Genomic DNA, 21,248 nt, shown 5'->3' with positions numbered 1-21,248 from the left:
ATAAGCTGTCTAATCACTTAATTCACTGCCTCTTCCGTGGTCATTACAATATTATGAATAGACTTTGTCAGGTTCGGATTTTATACTCCGGTGAAAAGAGAACTTTTGTCATGTTATGTAGTTCTAGTCTAGCTGTTGACTGTCGAAATTCCACGATCTAAGATAAGATATAAGATACAACTTTATTAATCCCCCGTAGGAGAAATTAGTTTGTTGCAGAACAGCCCAGCAGCAATGGAAGGACACAAGAAAAAATAACAATGTAATAAATAAATACAAAGTGCTAATGCATAAGTAGACTCTTATAGTTAAAAATAGGGACAAAAACAAGACAAACAGAACCAACATCAAGATGGGTGATGCATATACACATATATACGCATACCTAAACACACACATGCATATGCAAACACATAGACATACACAATCATCATCAGGCACTGTTGAACAGCCTAATGGCTGCCGGCACAAAGGAGCACCTGAAGCGCTCCGTCTTGCACCTGGGGTCCAGCTCAAGTCCCACAACAGAGCTGGCTTTCCTAACCAGCTTGTTGAGTCTGTTTGACTCCCCAGCCTTGATGCCTCCTCCCCAGCACGCCCCAGCAAGAACAGCGTGCTGGCTACCAGAGACAGATAAAATGTCCTTAGCAGCCTGCCACACACATCAAACGACCTGAGCCTCCTGAGGAAGAAGAGTCTGCTCTGACTCTTCCGGTAGAGGGCCTCTGTGTTGTCCGACCAGACCAGTTTATTGTTGATGTGTACTCCAAGGAACTTATACGAATCCACCGTCTCAATTTCAACCCCCTGGATGGTAATAGGGGTTGGGGGCTTCTTCTTCCGGCGAAAGTCCACCACCAGCTCCTTGGTCTTGCCGATGTTGAGTTGGAGGTGGTTCTCCTCAGACCATCCGACGTCCTCCACCACACCTCTGTACTCACTGATGCAGCCCACGATGGATGAGTCATCTGAGAATTTCTGGAGATGGCAGGTTCCAGAGTTGAAGCTGAAGTCAGAGGTGTAGATGGTAAAGAGGAAAGGTGAAAGTACTGTTCCTTGGGGTGCTCCAGTGTTGCTCATCACCACATCTGACAGGCTGCTCTGCAGCCGCACGTACTGTGGCCTGCTGAAAAGGTTGTCACCAATCCAGGCCACCATGTCGGGGTGTACCTGCATTGCTGAGAGCTTCTTCTCAAGCAGGGGAGGCTGGTATTAAACGCACTGGAGAAGACGAAGAACATAACTCTCACTGAGCTCCCCGGCTTCTCCAGGTGTGAGTAAGCCCTGTGCAGCAGGTAAATGATGGCGTCGTCCACGCTGAGTTGGGCCTGGTACGCGAACTGCAGTGGGTCCATGGAGTCACACACCTGGGGCCTGAGGTGCTGTAGAACCAGTCTTTCGAAGGTCTTCATGATGTGCGAGATCAGCACCACTGGCCTGTAGTCGTTGGGAGAGCTAGGACGAGCTATCTTAGGCACCGGAACAATGCAGGAGGTCTTCCACAACTGGGGCACCTTCTTTAGCCTCAGGGAGAGGTTGAAGAGGTGTTGGAACACTCCAGCAAGCTGTCCGGTACACGCTTTAAGCACCTTGGGATTGATGTTGTCCGGACCCATTGCCTTATTCCTCTGGAGCTTAGATAACTCCCGCCTCACCTGGCCTGATGTAATGAAAAGACTGGTAGCAAGGGGGAGTGGAGGGGGGGAGAGAGGGAAGGTGACAGGGTTGGGGGTAGGGGTGGTGGAGGAGGGGGGGACAGACTGACTCGCTGAGCTCACTGGGGCAGGGGTTGAGTCGAACCTATTGAAGAATAGGTTCAGCTCATTAGCACGTTCGTGCCCGCCCCCCACAGCTGGACCTGGCAGTCTGTGTCCTGTAATCTGCTTCATCCCATCCCACACCTCCTTGGCACTGTTCATTTCGAGCTTGCCCTCCAGCCTCTCCTTATAGCGGTTAGCTATAAGGAGAGGCTGGAGGGCAAGCTCGAAATAACTGGTCTAGCAACCAGTTCTAAGTAGCAAGAGAACTTTTGTCATGTTATGTAGTTCTAGTCTAGCTGTTGACTGTCGAAATTCCACGATCTATCAACAAGCTCTAAGTAGTAAACACACACTACAAGTTGATAATTTAAATTACATAAATCCTTTTCGAAGTTGGGTCTCTGAGGTGGCAGTGCATTATTTTTCAGTTTGCACAATGAGAGAGGGAGGAAGGAGTAGAACAGTATCTTTATTTTTGGTATATTCCTCCTGAGTGACTTATTTTGTTCATTTGTTAGATACTACATATGGCATCAAAGTGCACTATTTTGCAGGTTGCACAATTTAAGTGCCGTGTTTGCACAATTTTATTGCACAAAAAAGTGGCATGTTAAATAAATGTTTAATAAATGTTGATATCTTAACAACAAATGTTTTGATATCCATATTGTGTGAAAAGTTACATTGATGAAGCAATGTGAAATAATCGGTAACTGAAAAAAGAATCGTTAGATTAATCGTAAAATTAGTCGTTAGATTAGTCGACTAATCGAAAAAATAATCGCTAGATTAATCGTTTGAAAAATAATCGTTTGGGACAGCTCTAGTAGGCAGTGTGTTGCAAATACGGTGTACGTGGTTCTAATAATGTTTCCGCAATTTTGACGTGTGATCTAGGGATGTCTTTGTCCATGGTTCTGATGATGATTTTGCGTTCTCTCGTTGTGGCGGCTGTAGGTTAGGCCCTATGGGGGAGTGGATGCATTCGCGCGCGCGCGTGTGCGCGCGTGCGTGCGTGCGTGTGTGTGTGTGGGGGGGCATTTTTAATCTAACTCAACATAAGTCCTTATTCTGTTTGGCGCGCATTGCTTACTTGCATAGAGCACAGGACTGGCTGGCTCCGCTTGGCAAAAAATAGCACATTAGTTGTGAATAAATGTTTTGAATTCTGAATACTGGACATGGTGAGCATAAAACATTAAAGTGACCATTAATATATATATAAAATCTTTTTTTTTGACAAAATTTGAGACCCCCCTCAAATTTAGCTTTAGAGGCTTTCAGGGGGGCTCATGGGTCAATCGGCGGGGTCGAGCCCCCCCAGACCCCCCCGTATTTCGCCCACTGGGAAGAAGGGTATGGGCAGTAGCGTACCGTGGGGTTTAAGTCAGGGCCTTCAGTAACGAACTCCACCAACGGCCAACCCCCAAACACTCAGACATGCACACAAATTTCATTGCCGATACAGCCAACACAGCCACAATATGCGCTACTGCATAACATCCACAACAAGAGAGTTGTTCTCCAGCAACAACAACAGCGCACACCACTTTGCATTACCGCAGAGCTAGAGTAATGCAGCACCACAATCAGATCTTTCCTTATGTCACTCTGCAACCACATCACACACATGACACAAAAACAAGTGTTCACAGTTATTGTTATTTTCACCGGATGCTTTCGCAACTTCAACGGATTCAATAAAGTAGCCTATAGAGCTCGTAAGTCGCCATTGCTCATGGGACCTATGAGACCGAAAAAAAATGAATGGGAGTCAATGGAGAGAAAGTAATTATTTTCTGATCCCAGTCTTTATATGCCCCGGATTACACATATGTTGTTTGTGGATTTAAATGATAATTTTTCATGCAAAGAAAACGATAATTTAGCGGGTAGGAGTTTGATACGGTTAGTTTTTGTGTGGGGCGCTTTGTGGACTACAACTCCCGCTGCTCTCGACGCGTATGATATATGTCACCACCACTCGCAAACAGATCCCGCAGTCGGAACATGGCTGTGTCTTTGGTGCACTTTACCACCTTCTTTCAAGGAGAGCACAAAAGCCTTGATCGAGGGGAAAAACACTACAAATCTGGACATGTGGAGAGTTTTAGCTATGCCAGTGGGGAGATGATCGGCGTTGTCCACGCCAGTGTGGTAGAAATTAATGATTATATTCTATGGTAAACTATGATTATTATGAGGCCTGTATATCTAATGGTAGAAAACACACGGTGCCTGGGAGTCTGGGGTCAGAACAGATGGTGGAACCCCTAAAAGGAGCAGGAAGCTACGGGGTTAAGGTGTGCTGACCTCAGCCTAGTGTCTTGGGCTATCTTTGTTGACCATTTGCTGACCATTCAGGTTAAAGGCCCACTATGCAACTTTTTTAGCCAAAATTACATTAAGTATGCAGGTTGAGAGTTATGCTGATGGTTCTGCATCCATTTCTGGGTCGATTGGTGGGTGTGTCATTTTCCCATGTCGCCTCTACAGTGAAAAAGCGCACATGCAACTTGATCTGCTCGGATCGGGACATTCCGGATGTGACGCAGCGGAAGTATCCTCGAAAATGTAGTCAGATTGTAGTTTCGAAAATGCTTTACGGCACAGACACACACCCAAACATGGCACCGGCTAGATATAAACAGCCAGTTGCGAGGCAATTGTTGCATTCATCATGGATCAATCGACTGATAAGGAACCCAAGAGGCGACTGTCGGTGGAACAAAAGAAGAATGGACCAGAAAAGAGATCAGACACGAGTGAAAGGGGAACTATACAACTTTTTTGGCTTGATTTACCTTAATATAACAGGCTAGGAGTCATTGCGATGGTTCCATTATACATTTTTGTTTGATTGTTCGTTGTTTCAACTCCCCCTTGCGCATCTTGGCGGAGAAAAGGAATATGTTTCTGCCGGCGACCCGCCGCCCACTCTCGCGGGAGTCTCGGGTCTCGCGAAGTAACGAATTGCTTTACGGCACAGACCCCCAAACACGGAACCGGCTCGATATAAACACAAGTAACTAAGGGATTGTTACATTCATCATAGATCAGCCGACTAAAAAGAGACAGAGAAACCCAATGTCGGAGGAACAGAAGAAGAGAAAAGGGAGACTGACCGACAGAGAGGCCAGACACGAGTAAACGTTGGGCAAGCTTTTCAGGAATAGCGTGAACTGAAAGAAAAAGACTGCAAATCAGACTCCGACTTGGCCGTGTTGCTTTTGAAATTGAAAGTACCCTTGGGTGAACTTTGTCCTCGTGGTATTCTTGACGTTGATAGTCTCTGTACACATGTGTTTGATCAAACCATTTTGTTGTGAGCCCTGTAAAAATTGTTTTCTCGACCGTTTTGTTGTGAGCCCTGTATGTTTCTAGCTTGCTTGGTTGCAACCATATAAACACCTTTGTTTCCATTGGTGTTTTGCTGTTCGTCTGTCTCGTCCCCCTGATACAGACTGAATCCCCGAATCCAGGTTCTTGTTTATTTAGATTATTATGTTGGCCAACACTCTCACACTGATTGTTCTGTTCAACCTAAGATAAAACAATTATAATCTAGGGTATAAATTCTCCCCGTCAACTATAAAAAAGGATGGCTTTATGTTTATTGCAATACAAATACACCATTTTAAAAATGTATAACCTTGCCTACACTTCATGAACATTTACTTCGGACATGGCTCCACGCATTCGCCGACTTCTTTGAAAACAAATGCACATGGCTCGCGTAGAAGTGCATGGGGAAGGGTCGTCAACGAGTTGTTACGACAGTGTTGTAAAATATCTACTACGAAGCTGTAGGAGGCGCTGTGTAGAGAAATGTGCGTGCCAAAACCAAGAAAACAGCGAAGAAATTCCCGAAGTTGCATAGTGGGCCTTTAAGACGGATTTATGACTGAATGGAGGCGGACACCTCAAGAAGAAACTGCTCTGTTTGTGTGTATAAAAAGGCGCTGGAGTTTGTGAACCGGCAGTGCTTTGCAAATCATTCAGCTTTTATCTTTGTTGCTTTTTTTAAACGATAAAGTATTTTGTCAATACTTGCTCCGGACCCCTCGATTTCTTTTCCTCTCTCTTAAGTTAGTCGAAGTGTTTTATATCTCGGTTATTATCCACCACACCAGTCGAAGACAAAGGCTTTACAAGGTTTCGGTGAGTATTATGGCTCTACTAGCACTAGTTAGGTCATTGCTAGTACTGTAGTAAAGCTCCCGAGTATTAACCACAAGGTTATTAACCATTCTCTTGAGAATTTTTAATTGGTATTCCCTGCACAACACGCAAATCAACAATAACACATTCTGCATTATCCACGAATGTAACTAGTCAGCTAACTGCTGCAGTGGCTAAAAGTGCTGTTGTGTCTGTGCTGTTATGTTAGCTACTAGCTATATATATATATATAATTGTACTTCCGTGCAATTAGTGCAGTAGTAGTAGAAGTAGACACTTCAACAAGCTATGAACGGTCTACTCCCGCTGATATTGTCTATCATCTGTCATGTTTTCAATAGCATTGAAACACAAATTGCATGTCCCGATCCATCTAACGTGCGGGAGGTCAGCGTGACAGACGTGGAGTGTCGGTGGAAGAAACCTGCCTCCACCAAAGTATCGATGCCGGTGTCGGAGCTGTATCCCCAGGTGGAGGAGACCTACGACGCTCTTACCAGGGACGTCACTGAGGAGGACATGGACTGGTTCAGGTAGGAGCTTTGTGGGACGCAGTGCGGGATGACATGGCTGTTGTCACCAGAGCCACAGCCCCAGCCCCAGTATCAGGCTCTCCCCACTGTGCCTCAGCTGGTGAGGGAACACAGAGCTCGGGGACTAGAGGCAGTCCTTGCTTCATTGGGGCTTTCTGAGGACCAAAGCCTGGCCGTCCAGACAGCCACCATGGGACAACGGGCCAATCCCCAGTGGCAGCAGCACAGGCAGGGCCGGTTGACAGCCAGTAATTTCGGTGCTGTGCTATCTCGCCGCTCTTCTGCTCCCTGCCCATCCCTCTTGAAGAGGATCCTTGGTGGACAGAATTTAGATGCTGTGCTCAGTGTTAACTGGGGCGTCATGAATGAGGCAGAGGGAGTGAAGGCCTTCAAAAAGGCTTATCAGGTGGAGGTGCTTGATTGTGAACTCTTTTTGAGCAAATCGGGTATCCTGGGAGCATCATCTGATGGACTGGTTGAACCATCTGCTCTTATAGAGATAAAGTGCCCTTACAGCCAGCGACACTCCACCATCGCTGAGGCTGTCAAGGCTCCAGCATTTTGTCTCTGTGTGGAGGGGCAGTAGCCTGGTTCTACCAGACTCTCGTACTTCACTTCATTTCATTTCATTTGAACAGAAAGTCTGGACCTAATCAATTGACAAACGTTAACTCACTTGAAGGCGGGTGTCTGTTGAAGTTTAAAATGATTGGATCTGCCCAGTGCCACTCTGGATCTGCCATAACCAATCGCTAACGTTTGGTTGTGACGTATGTCATGCGCCGAGAATCACGCGCAGGTTGTACACAAACCAAACACCTTGCGCGTCTGCACGAAAATGTCCGTCAACGACAGCTGCAGGTTTTGTTCGTCGAATTTAATTTATCAGGGAAAAATTGCACATTGTAAATCAACTACCGACCTACAACAACAACTCAAACTGGCGCACGACTTTATCGTCATTGTTCTCAGACACGTCCTCTGTTCTCTGATTGGGCGCACGCTGTGGCGGCGCCAGAAAACCAAATTACATACAGCAGGTCCAGACCTAGTACTGAAGGGAAATTCAAATTGAGCGGAAGTACTTAGGCGGGCGGAGCCAGGCTAGAGGGGCAGGGGTATGCCCTGAAACAGACCCACGCATACTGGCACCAGGTCCAGGGTCAACTCCACATTACTTGCCGGGATGTGTGTTACTTTGTAGTGTGGACCACAAAGGAGGCCATTATCATCTCCATCCCCAAAGACCCTGCATGGACCCAACACCTTGACGTGCTTGAGGAGTTCTACCGGCAGCACGTTCTCCCAGTGTTGGTCAGTAGAGAGGACTAGATATGTAAATATGTAAATATTTTTTTTCTTCTATTCAATCAGTTCTTTTGTTCATGTTCCAACTTTTTTGGGAAACAGTGGATCAGCGTTCCCGTCGTGTTTCCTGTCAGTACCTGTTTAATTAGCAGGGAAGCTAATGATCCAGACACAGACTATACTACTACAGTTATTGTAAACAGATTTATTGAAAGGGCAAGATAGCAGGGGGAGAAATGGGGGAACAAGCAGGGGGAAATAATGAGAAATGGGAAATCATAGAGCCAGCTGATCATTTTACTGTGCATTAGTATAATGACCATAAACACAGCTTTTTTTCTTTCCCCATGTCTCCAATTTGAAAAAAAGATATTTGGCAAATATCCTTTTTTCAAATTGGAGACATGGGGAAAGAAAAAAAATCGGTGTCAATTTTATGGATTTCTGCACTGATTGATCATACAAATGTGACGTGTGGATATCTCATTGTCGCCAGGAGGACTTGGTTAAGGGTTTTCATTGAAATGAAAATAATTCAAGCAGCACTTTTTTATTGTGCTATTAGCACTAACAAGTAATATTATATATAATACACATATATATATATATATATATATATATATACATATATACACACACACAGAGATCCACACAATTCCAGAAGGCTCACCTACATTTTTATCAAACTGTAAAAATAATAAGGGTATGGATGTACTGGAATAATGGAAATTAAGACTAAACTTCATTAAGTTAATGTTAGTTGCCGCCAATTGTTGCTGCCGCCGAAATTCACACACATCGCTTACCGGATAAGTTTTATCCAGTGATTCCTGGTTTTAATGTCAGACGGGAATCTAAAAAAATAACAGCCCATCTCAGTTGAATGGTGACATTCTGGTGCAAAACACACAGGCATCTTGATTTGATGGCTCAGTAGACCGTGGTAACGTGGTACGCAGCATTAGCACTGTGAGTTGAGAAGTGGAGGGAATGTGTATTGATGTGACGTCACATATGCGACGTGTAGTCTTTCTCGTTGGGTCTTTTCCACAGCCTTTAGCTGAATAATCATACAATATACAGTCAAACTCTTTACGTGAACATTTTTTATTTAGACCCACACAAAACATATGTATAATCCAAGGCATTTAATGACTGGGATCAGAAAATAATTACTTTCTCTCCATTGACTCCCATTCATTTTTTTCGGTCTCATAGGTCCCATGAGCAATGGCGACTTACGAGCTCTATAGCGACAACATTACAAGTGCAACGCCAGTTCATTAACAAAAATGAAACATACAAGTAGGCCTTCATGCCACATATTTTACAACAGCTATTCCACCCAGAATATTATGCTAACAGGAGTAGTAGTGAACGGGTTCATTTAATATGCTTATTAAATGGCATCGCCACACAGCATTACCATCAAGCCTACTGCCCAAATTCCAGCAATATATTTATGTTTCCAACCATTACAAAAAATGTGTTATAAACTAAAGTACCACAACAACATTATCTCTCCTACAAAGTGCAAAGTAAAACTCACCCATCACCCATGGCCTGATCTTTTAAAGCTGCCTTGGTGAAGCTGTTAAGACTGCTAAATCAGGCGCTGTTCCATGTCCCCTCACTGATGTTGAGCAGCAAACACGGCCAGCAGAATAGCTTCTTCTGAACGGTGCTAGCCGTTAGCCAGTCATAGCGGCTGTAGTTGCACTCTGTAAAGTGCCGCACAAAACCTTTACCGGCCTGAGTCAGCCCATCCAGCTTCGATGTAGGTCTTCCTCTTGAAATTAAATCTGTCTTCTCTCCAAACGATCGCCTTGAAAAAGGCAAACAAAGGAGATCAGAAACAGGATCGCTAGGTGATGTGAAGGCAGTGGCCATAGTAGTTCACTTCGCTATCAACTCTGTCACTACCGCCAACGATTCAAAATTCGCTGATGACGTCACCGGGGGCCAGCGCCGGCATATTGGTGGGCCCTGGGGCCTCTGGAATTATGTTGTAAGAACTGAAAAAAATATGGAATTAAGATGCGTTCAGACACAAATTAATGTAATTTTGAAAATAAATATATATATATATATATATTAGAGCTGTCAAGCGATTAAAATATTTAATCGTGATTAATCGCATTGATGTCATAGTTAACTCACGATTAATCGCAAATTATTTTTCTATGCTAAATATCCCTTGATTTCTTTGTCCCATAATTCTTCTCATTTTAATTCTCTTATCAACATGGTGAAGTGCATCGGCTTGCCTTGTGCAAATGATTTTTTATTAATAACAACATTGGCATATACTGATCAAAACAGGACGATACAAAAAAAGAGCCTATAGTGCAATTAAACGACTGCTTTGAACAAATGTCATTTGAACATAGCAGTCAGGCTACTGCTTCTTTGTTTTGAGCCCAAGATTTTTTATTATTTTTTTTTAATAAAATAATTGCGTTAATCGCGCGATAATTTTTTTAACGCCGTTAAAATTGGTTTGCGTTAACGCCGTTAATAACGCGTTTAACTGACAGCTCTAATATATATATGATTTAGATTTTGACAGGGCCAGCAGGGCCTTTTCTACTGACGGCCCACCACTGGGTAGGGGTAGGGGGTCGGCTTAAAGTTAGGGTTAGGGTTGAGCAATGAGGGGTAGGGTTGAGCAATGAGCAATGAATTCGGATTCAGCCTTACTTCCATAAAATGGCGCTTGTTGTAGTCCATCTTCGACAATTGTAGTTTCACGCTAGAGACGCCAGATGTCAGCAATACTCCACGTCACGCAATGACGTTGGGTGGAAAAGTGGTGTCGAATTCATTTCAAATAGTGCTTTCTCTTCCTATGTTCGAAGGGAAGCACCTTCTCATCTCGCCTTGAACCGATGACGTTCCCAACAAAGGGGAAAGGTTGCATAAAGGTTAGGAGATTTGATTTTCCGAATGGCCAGTTTGAAAAGTTGACTTTGGTACCGGAACTCTTCTGAAACTTCGCGTTTCCGGGGAAGGATAATTTAGGACACACATCGCCGAGACGCCTGCTTTGTTTTGACCTATGATGTTGACGAGAAGTTCCTTACAGAACTTGTTAAGCCAGCTTGATGCACCGGTTTTAATTCTTTAGAACAGAGTCCACAAGGTCTCCCAGCATTTTCTTAAACATGGTCCTCAATCAAATGTATAATTTCCGCGTCGTTGGACAAGGGTATCATGGAGATGTATATACATGAGTAAGCTTGGCGGAATGAATTTAAATCCGTAGAAACAACGTTCTTATGTATTTAATTGATACATACCTTAAGACGCTTTCACTTCGAGTATTCCAGGAAGTACAACATAACTTTGAAGCCTACTTGAAATCGGACAACTGCTGTTAATAGTGTGGTTAGTTAGGGGGACGATGGCATTATTTTGTTTGCGTCTGAACAGAAGCAGCTGCTTCTACCCGCTGTCTGCACACCTGACATCTTGCTTTCAAGTCTACAAACAAGGGGGGCATGCTTGGAAAACTCGACCATTCTTGTCATCGGCACAACTCTCCACGAAAAACCGCTTTCAAAGAGCTACAAACACCGCTATACTTCCCCTCAGAACTGCAATATTTGCGAGAACGTTTTTACCTCGCGACAAGACCACGTTTTTGCAGGCATGGAGGCAAGCTAAGGGCGTCGCTGTACGTACTCTGTGGGGGCATCATATCCACACCTCTAGACCGTTGAGGGCTCTGCCTGCTCCTCTCATATGGTTACTGCTCAAACCTCTGCAGAAGCTCCTGGCGGTCATACTTGGAAGGTATTTTACTTTTACAATGTATGTACTTAAACTTAACATAACGCTATACAACATTTAATGAATGTTAGGTTTTTACTTTTTACTCATGCAGTTTAATTTACGAGCAAGCAAATGTTTTGGCATTGTGGATATTTCACATGCACACAGTGACCACTTTATCATGAAAGTCGTATTTCACAACGATGCCTTGCCTATTTCAAGTCATCTTTATTTATCTAACACCTTTCAAACAAACGTGCAGCCCAAAGTGCTTAACATAGCTACATAAAGACAACACACTTTATTAAAAAAAATTAAAAATATTAATATCAATCAATACAAGTAAACACCAGGGATAAAAAATAATGTAAAAAAAAGTGATTTTATAACTTCAAAACTATGACATTACTCCAGATCAACAGGTTGGCTGGAGCCCTTGGGGATAGAACACGGTACCTTTCGGCTGAAAATACCCGAACACCTGCCACTACAAACACTGCATCCACATGCCATTAAGTTGGGGGCCGGTGTTTCCTACATAGTTAAGCTGTGCTACCCATCTTAGTCCGTTTGGTTATCAGAAACGTATTGAATAAGAAATGTAATTGATACTTTTGTTTCTTAAATGGACCTTTAAAATATGAATCATGAACTAGGCCTATACAGTAGTGCAGAATAAGATCATGTCGTAATTGAATACATAAAAAACACTGTCCTTTTTGTTTTCTGTTCTGTAGAAGCATCAGGAAGTGGTGGGTGGCCCTGCCTCCCAACCGCCGGCAGCTGGCACGTGAGGCAGCCTGGCGTAGCCGCTGGGTACTGACAGCGGCTGCTGCAATCATTATGGTGATTGCTGCGCTCTTCCTCCTGACCCACTTGGACGAGTCCCCCTTGACGGGGCGAACGCGCCTCCTGGTGTTCAGCAGGGAGAACTACATGGAGTTGGCTGCAGTAATGACGGAGGACGTAAGTGTGGGATGCGGGAGGGGGGATTTGAAACTTGTTGGTTGACTCTAGAGAGAGGGAGTCCATTTTGGTTGTTTGAAAAGCAATTAGGCTGGTCATTCTCCTAATAATCCCATACATTTATGTGGTAATCTTGAAGATCTCCAATGATGAAAACAAGGGTTTAATCAGTGGGCCATAGGTTCAACCAACCACAATGTCAGCTCTTCAGTGAAAGATTGTGACCTAAAGTGAAAGTGAACCCCCGGTTTTAGCTCAAATTGTACACTATCTTCTAAGCAGGAGGGGGGCTTTATGTGTCCTAGAAGACTAACCCTCTTCGGATGTGGACATCAAAATGAACCATAATCTAGACCAGGGATGGGCAACTTTCATGATAAAGAGGGCCGACATTTTTCATCATAACCATCGGAGGGCCACATGACTGCACACTTCAACTAAATGTGAGCTGAGAGAAGCTACACAATTTTGAATTTGGTAGATATGATTTCCTGTATTCTGGTGCATTTTGGGGATGGCCACTACCTAAAAAATCATCCAGAATCATAACCTATGTACGGTATGTTAACTGAACCAACATACATTAATTTCATGTTTTCCATGCTCAAACAGCCACATGAATGGTCAGTATTTTTATCAGTGCAAAGGGCTCACATTAGGGTTGGGCAATCGTCTACAAGCTTCCATCGTCCGATAGCGCCCCCTAACGATCGCCGATAGTCGATACTATCGGGGGGGGGGGGCAACTTTATAATAATTGTATAATATTAATTATTTATAATAATTTATCACTTTGAAAAAAATCACGTTTTTATTTTTCGATTTTTTTCTTAAAAACGAATACGATGGTCTTCCCCTTGGACCAGCGTGAGCCGTAAGCCTCCGCTGATTTAAGTTTCGATGCGTCGGCGCCGGCGGCGCTGTCATGATGACACGCAGCTCGTAGCTGTGTTCGAAATCGTTCCCTATCACGGATATAGTGCACTATATAGGGTGCTCGCTATTTTGTAGTGTTGTTCGAATTCTCACTGGTTAATTTCATGCCCTATATAGTGCACTTAAAATACCCAAAATGTGAGTGTACATATGATGTTCCCTACGTCTTACCCATATACCACAATGCAATGCGATCGTGTTTTTCCGGAGGAGAAGAAGAAGCTCAATAACCGCAAGTGGCGAATACGAATACATTTAATGATGGAGTCTCCGGCTTTCATTTAGAAATATCAACAATTTATTTGGGATTTAACAAGAAAATGAAACATTCAAAATTAATAAGAAAAACCTTGTTCAAGGAAATGTAACATTCAACATCTATACAACCTCCAGCTTTCCTCGAGAGTGCCCGGTTTGTTTACCTGATCTGGGCGCATCTGTCTGCGTCACACAAATACCCGGCGCATTTACTGACGCAAATGACGTTTAGAAATGTTCAGCGTAGTGTCCGAATTCTCGTTTGTTCGTTCCCTATGTAGTGCACTATATCATGAACACTATAGGGCAGTGGTTCTCAAACTTTTTACCATGAGTACCACCTTAGAAATGATTTGGCTCTCCAAGTACCACCGGAATTAAAATAAAGTGCGTAGGCCTATAACTACATAGAGTTTACACAGAAGGCATTAATATTGATAATACGATTTATTATTCACATAACTTTACCTGACTGAAGCAACCAACTGTCTATAACTCATGTATTGTATTTAAACACTTGCAACGGGATAATACTAACAATTGAACAACTGCTTCAATAGGGCTACCCAGCAAATGGGGATATCATCTGGCATATAACATACCAGTCAATCTAGTGAGGTTATTAACAAGTATACTGCATTAAAGCATTCACAGCACTGAATATTAATTTTAACAACTGCAGTCAACCAATCATGTGAGGTAAATTTTACTGCATCAAAACATTCAAAGAATTGAACATGAATATTTAAATACTGGAGTCAAACAATCCTGTTATAAGCAATCATGCACAGCAAAGAGAGAAATCATGTGTACTGCGAAAACACTGTAATCAAACTATCATGAGTAAGAACAAGTGTATCATAGAAAAACAACGTATTCAGTATTAAAAAATACTGCAGTAAGTGCCATAAGGTCAGAATATAAACTATGTTTAGGTTTGAAGGAGAATGTACTCAGGCACACATTGAAAATTAGGCCTATCATGCTTAGTGAGAGGGGTACATGTCTGGGTCGATTGAGGTTAGCTTTAGCCTCAGACTTGGTTCAGTATCCAACCTGCTTCCAGCACACGAGATGAGGGTGGATGGCATCCCCCTTTGGAATTAAAATGATCAAAATCATCCCCCTTCTGAAACAGCCATCCCCCCTTCCCATCCCCTGTTATTTTATCAATTAATGTGGAAATATTACCGCTATTTCATTATAGCGGTTTCCTTTTTCAATTCGGCGCAAGCAACGTTACTTTTCCCAGGGACAGATTTGACAGCGATACTTCATTCTCGGGCAGCATGCTATTGCGCAAGCACGCAGGCGTACTTGCGCAATAGTGCCTCCACGAGCTCTCATTCCACACCGTACGAAACAGACACTGGTAGCGTGAAGCAGTCTGCATCTCAGACATCGCTTCCGCAGGCAACTCTGTCCCCTTTTCTCCCTTTCATTCCAACCCATGAGCAACGCTAGTCTCCCTTCTCTTCCGAATGCATTTTTGAAAAAAAAGAATAAGAATCAGTTTCTAAAATCCTTAAATGTGAAGCATGCCTCCGAATCGTGTGATGCGTCCGATCAGCTGCGTTTTTGGGGATAAAATAAGAGCGATGACATGACAGTAGTCATCGCTCTTATTTGCGACCATTTGCGACCAAGAGAAGCCTGGTCGCAAATGGAATGAGAAAGCGCACAGCCTTGTCTGAAAGCGCAGGATATTCGCTGCGTCGCTGCATCCAAAAGTCCAGAAATGTCTGGCCTGAAGGCAGACTTCAACGTCTCGTCACAGGACGATTTAGCAAAATTTTTGCTTCCCCTACTCATCGTCACAGGCAGTTAGTCAATGCAGGTTTAAGATCATTGCATATGATGGGTACATGCAAAACATTGTTTTAACGGTTGCTTCATCTTCAAAAAATTGCTTAAAAAAATCGTTCATACTCCGCGTACCACTAGAGGGCGCTCGCGTACCACCAGTGGTACACGTACCACAGATTGAGAACGGCTGCTATAGGGAATACAGTGTTTCCCCTAGAATTTTTTTTAGGCCCGGTGGTAAGAGCTGATAGTGTGATTTCTTATACATTTTTCACGGGATGCTAGAGTATTTGTTGGTTATTTCCATATAAAACACTTGCTTAGCCATCACAAGTTGATAATGATTCAATAAACACGTTATTAACAATAAACTAATTTTATTTACAATACACTAATTTTATTTACAATAGACTCATTTTATTTACAATACACTAATTTTATTATGAACACAGTGAGCATGGCTGGTTGCTACACTTAATCTTTCTAGGCTTTTTTGTCCTTCATCCCTTTTAAGTTTTTTTGGTGGTGCCATGCTAATGATGATATAACTTAATGCTGTCAAATTGTCCGTTATGATGGGGCATCATCTGCGCACGCGCGACACCGCATTTATTTATTTATTTTTTTTTTTTTTGGCCGGTTGTTGGCCTGGCGGGGGCGCTCGTTGGCCTGGCGGCCCGCCAGGCCTGAACAATGGTAGGGGAAACACTGGAATAGTGAGTGAGTGAAGAGGGAACGGTTTCGAACACAGCTCATGTACCACAGCTGTGACCCGGAAATGGTGCAGCGGGGTGTGATGTCATTTCGCCGTGCGAGCAGACCGGTAGGTTTCGAGCCCCTCCACTCTCCTCTCACAGCAGTGAGTGAATACGGCAGGTCAGCGCTACATAGTATGTTTTCCACCGGTGCCAGTTAATTTCAATTACAATTTGCGGGGCTTTTTAAGTTGAAAAAATAGCTACCACAGCGCTTTAAAAAAAAAAAAAAAAAAAAAAAATATATATATATATATATATATATATTATTAAAATATAATTATCGCCTTTTTATCGGCTACTTGAGACGATCGACGATGGAATCCATCTATCGTCGATAGTCGATAGAATCGTAAAATATTTACAAGTTTATATATATATGTATATTAAAAAATATATCTTTTTTTAGATATTTTTCTTTTTGACGACAACAATGTAGTTAAGGCGGCAGGCGTGTGTTGCTTAGGCGGCCACCTAAGCTGTAGGGTGCTGTGGGAAACCCTGCTCCTGATGTTGTAAAGGCCTTAAACTGCAGGAGCGGGTGGTTGTGTCGTTGTTTGCAGCGAAGGACAGCTGGTAATAAAGTGTCTTCCGAGTCACAGGCACTACAGAGTTTTCAATATTGATGGAGAGATTGTGGATGTAAATGCCTTCCATGGAAGGATGAGCAGCTTAGTCTTGTCCACGTGAATGAGTTTCAGGTGGTGCCTTGACATCCACTGAGGGATGTCGGCCAGACATGCAGAGATTAGTTCAGCTACCTAAGGTTTGAGGCCCTGAATAGGACAGAATTCTTCTGAATAGCTTTGGTAGGAAAGGCCTTGTAAATGTGAGAACCCAGTGACTTGCTGTACTGGGAGAAGCCCATATAGCAAAACGTGATTGAATCAACATTGAAATATTGTCAGGCTGAAGATTGTGATCAACATTGATGTTGAAATATACATTGAAAGTGCTTGCTATGATCAACATTGAAATAACATTGAATTTCCAATCAATTCTGACAATGAATCAACCTTGATTCAATTATGATATGATTAATATTGAAAGAATGTAGAATTGAATCAACATTGAGTCAACTATATATATGCATTGCATAATACATTGAAACAAGGTTATTATTAAAGGGTCATTTCAACACTTTTCAACGTTGCATTGTAGGTTTTTAATATGCTTCATTAAAAACCCCATTAGATTGGCTGTTTCCATTCTTTTCCATGAACAAAAAAACCCCCAACAAAACAGACCATTATTCAAAAAGTTATTTAATGAATATTCAAAAGGAATAACAAACAAACATCTTAAGGAATTATGAACGTTAACCCTAATTAACCCTATAATTAAGAACATTACAATAACATTTGTCTTTATAACTCTTTTCCTTTTCTTGGTATCCCGCCACTCTTCTCAGGTGCGTTATGCAGCCACTTCTGCAGTGCACCCCTGTACCAGGGGTTAAAATTAACTTTTTTTCACCACCGTCCCGGAAACGTCCCGAAAAAACATTTTGAACCGTCCCGAATCTTTCCCCTTAATCTTTTTTACATTTTGAGTTGTTACTTACCAATACTATAATAAAAACACAATACATTATGTTGATGAAATAATATATTTATTTCCAGATGACTACGTGACTACAGTTTTGCAACTGTGGTCGCAGAGCAGCAGGCTCTCGCACTGCTTGCCGCAGCGCGAGACTGCCTAATATGCCATCGTATGCACGCCTTTTTCGCGGCACGGTCCGCGCGTTTACACTGCCCAAGGTAAATTGCCTGCTTGAGCTAGAACCCCAATTTACCCTCCCGGACCCTACACACATTGACGGTTTATTGGGTTTCATTCTGATGTAAATGCGACGGCTCCGCGGTTCCAGGGGGGTTTGGATAGAGGTGTTGCGCTGTCTCCAAAGAGACAACGCAGCATGTCATCATGAGCAGTTCTAACTGAAAAGAAAGGAATCCGCGAGCTGCTGATCATGTGAGAGAAGGTGAGCAGTCGCATTAAACAAAGAAAGATGGTGCGAGAGAGACCAGAGAAACTGTCCTTAAGAGGCTTTTTGTCGGGATGCGTATCAAACATGCACACGCACTGACAGCGGATTCGCCCGCTCCTCCTCTCAATGCGCCTACAAAGGCAAACCCGAAGCCTCGGGATATGTAAGGGATAATGAATAGAACGCAGGTAATTACCGGGAAAATAAGGGTTATTTTCGATCATGACTGGCGATGTTCTCTACAGTATCCCGCTTATTACACGGCTACTTGCCAAAACGAAAAAATAACTTCACATGGTGTCTTTTTACAATTTATTTGATACCAGCATTCGTAGTGTTGATCAGCATAGAATAGTCCGCCAAAGACGTTGACGTCGCTTAGCAACCGAAGACGCTGGGGATGACAAGTTAGCCGGTAGCGTTTTTTTTTTTTTTTTGAATTTTTAATGGGAGTGAATGGGGGAATTTTCGGTGAATAAAGTTGAATATCTCGGGAATTATGAAGAATATCAATAAGAAAAGTAATAGCGCTCGATTCCTAATCGAGCTGAACGTTTTAATGTTTGAATGATGTTTCTACGTTGAAGTATGGCGAAGGAGTCGCACTCCAAAATAACGGCGGAATAATAATAAAATTAACTAGAATTGCAATCCCTGAAGGTATTGCGGTGTGAATGCTAACGCTGAAATGCTCCGCTCTACTGCTGAAGCTGCACGTTGAAGAATCGTTCCAATGAATCTAGGACATCTGCTGAACATTTTGAATGTAGAATGAAGTCTGTAGAATGAACTATGAATGAGTTGAATGGTTTTGAAGTCATACTGCTAAAGTCTGCTGACGCTGAAATGCTCCGCTCTACTGCTGAAGCTGCACGTTGAAGAATCGTTGCAATGAATCTAGGACATCTGCTGAACATTTTGAATGTAGAATGAAGTCTGTAGAATGAACTATGAATGAGTTGAATGCTAAAGTCGGCTGACGCTGAAATGCTCCGCTCTACTGCTGAAGCTGCATGTTGAATCAATACCCTGAATCTAGGAAATCTGCTGAACATTTTGAAGGTAGAATGAAGCCTGTAGAATGAAGACGCTGAATCTAGGAAATCTGATGATTATTTTGAAGGTAGAATGAAGCCTGTAGAATCAATACCCTGAATCTAGGAAATCTGCTGAACATTTTGAAGGTAGAATGAAGTCTGTAGAATGAACTATGAATGAGTTGAATGCTAAAGTCGGCTGACGCTGAAATGCTCCGCTCTACTGCTGAAGCTGCATGTTGAATCAATACCCTGAATCTAGGAAATCTGCTGAACATTTTGAAGGTAGAATGAAGCCTGTAGAATGAAGACGCTGAATCTAGGAAATCTGCTGAACATTTTGAAGGTAGAATGAAGCCTGTAGAATGAAGACGCTGAATCTAGGAAATATAATAGCAAGATGGTACTAATGCAGCTGAACGTTTTAATGTTTGAATGCTAACCTCAGCGCTAACGTCAACGCTAACGTCAGCGCTTATGGTAACGTCAATCCTAACTTTAGCGCTAACGCTAACGTCAATGCTAATTCAGCGCTAATGCTAACGCTAAGGTCAACGCTAACTTCAGTGGTAATGCTACCGTCAGGGATAACGTAAACTCCAACGTTAGCGCTAATGCTAACGTCAATGCTAATTCAGCGCTAATGCTAACGTCAGGGCTAACGGTAACATCAACGGTAACGTCAATGCTAACTCAGCGCTAATGCTAACTTCAGTGCTAATGCTAACTTCAGCGCTAATGCTAACTTCAGCGCTAATGCTAACCTCAGCGCTAATGCTAACTTAAGTGCTAATGCTAACGTTAACGCTAATGTCAGCGCTAATGGTACCATCAATGCTAACTTTAGCGCTAATGCTAACGTCTGCGCTAACACTAACGTCAGAGCTAACGTCAGCGCTAACATCAGCGCTAACGTCAACTCTAACGTCACTGCTAACGTCCATTGTTGTAGTCCATGACAAAGACTACACTACCCTCCACCACACTGATTTTAACCAGACTCCAGAGTGGTGTGCTCGCCTCTGATTGTCAACAAGCAACAGCTGTGGCAAACGGTTAACGAATCCGGAATAAAACTAAAACTGTGAATCTCAAAAAACTATAAATGATATCGAAATTATGTTTGAATATTATTGAAGAGACAAATGTTTAAATCTGTTTAATTCTTTGAATGATGGTAAACGGTTGAAATTTGACCAAGTTATGAAGGTTTGAATGTTGGAAGGGTTGAATCGGATCAAGGATGAATCAGCCTCATTTGAATATTGACTGTTGGAGACCACTGATTGGTCAACGAGCTGTTGCCATGGCAAATGGCTAGAGTGAGAGCAACTGAAAACGAATCCGGAATTAAAACTAAAACTGTGAATCTGAAAAAACTATAAATGATATCGAAATTCAGTTTGAAGATTATTGAAGATACAAATTCGTAGATCTTTAATTCTTTGAATGATGCTAAACGGTTGAAATTTGACCAAGTTATGAACGTTTGAATGTTGGAATTGTTGAATCGGATGAAGGGTGAATCAGCGTTTTTTGAATTTTGAATGGGAGTGAATGGGGCAATTTTCGGTGAATAAAGTTGAATATCTCGGGAATTATGAATAATATCAATGAGAAAAATAATAGCATAATGCTACTAATGGAGCTGAACGTTTTAATGTTTGAATGATGTTTCTACGTTGAAGTATGGCGAAGGAGATGCTTGCAGAAAAAGTGGCGGAATAATAATAATAAAACTAGAATTGCAATCCCTGAAGGTATTGCGGTGTGAATGCTAACGCTGAAATGCTCCGCTCTACTGCTGAAGCTGCACGTTGAAGAATCGTCGCAATGAATCTAGGACATCTGCTGAACATTTTGAATGTAGAATGAAGTCTGTAGAATGAACTATGAATGAGTTGAATGGTTTTGAAGTCATACTGCTAAAGTCTGCTGAC

The 21,248-nt window shown here is 42.6% G+C and overlaps 1 protein-coding gene across 2 annotated transcripts in view; it reads left to right on the top strand.

Moving 5' to 3' along the window:
- The first annotated feature begins 10,464 nt into the window (after positions 1-10,464).
- The window catches only part of oma1 (OMA1 zinc metallopeptidase), a 106,951-nt gene continuing 96,167 nt past the window's right edge, over positions 10,465-21,248 (top strand). Inside the window, exons 1-2 of one of the 2 annotated variants that reach the window (XM_060066898.1) lie at positions 10,465-11,578; positions 12,295-12,523. In XM_060066898.1, the coding sequence (XP_059922881.1) occupies positions 11,187-11,578; positions 12,295-12,523 (621 nt within the window). In that variant the 5' untranslated portion in view covers positions 10,465-11,186. The remainder of the gene's footprint in view (positions 11,579-12,294; positions 12,524-21,248) is intronic. The other variant, XM_060066897.1, reaches the window with a different exon arrangement.

Source organism: Gadus macrocephalus, chromosome 12, assembly GCF_031168955.1.
Source record: "Gadus macrocephalus chromosome 12, ASM3116895v1".
Classification (NCBI taxonomy): domain Eukaryota; kingdom Metazoa; phylum Chordata; class Actinopteri; order Gadiformes; family Gadidae; genus Gadus; species Gadus macrocephalus.
Note: the sequence above shows the minus strand (reverse complement) of the source record. Positions and strands in the feature narration are given on the sequence as shown.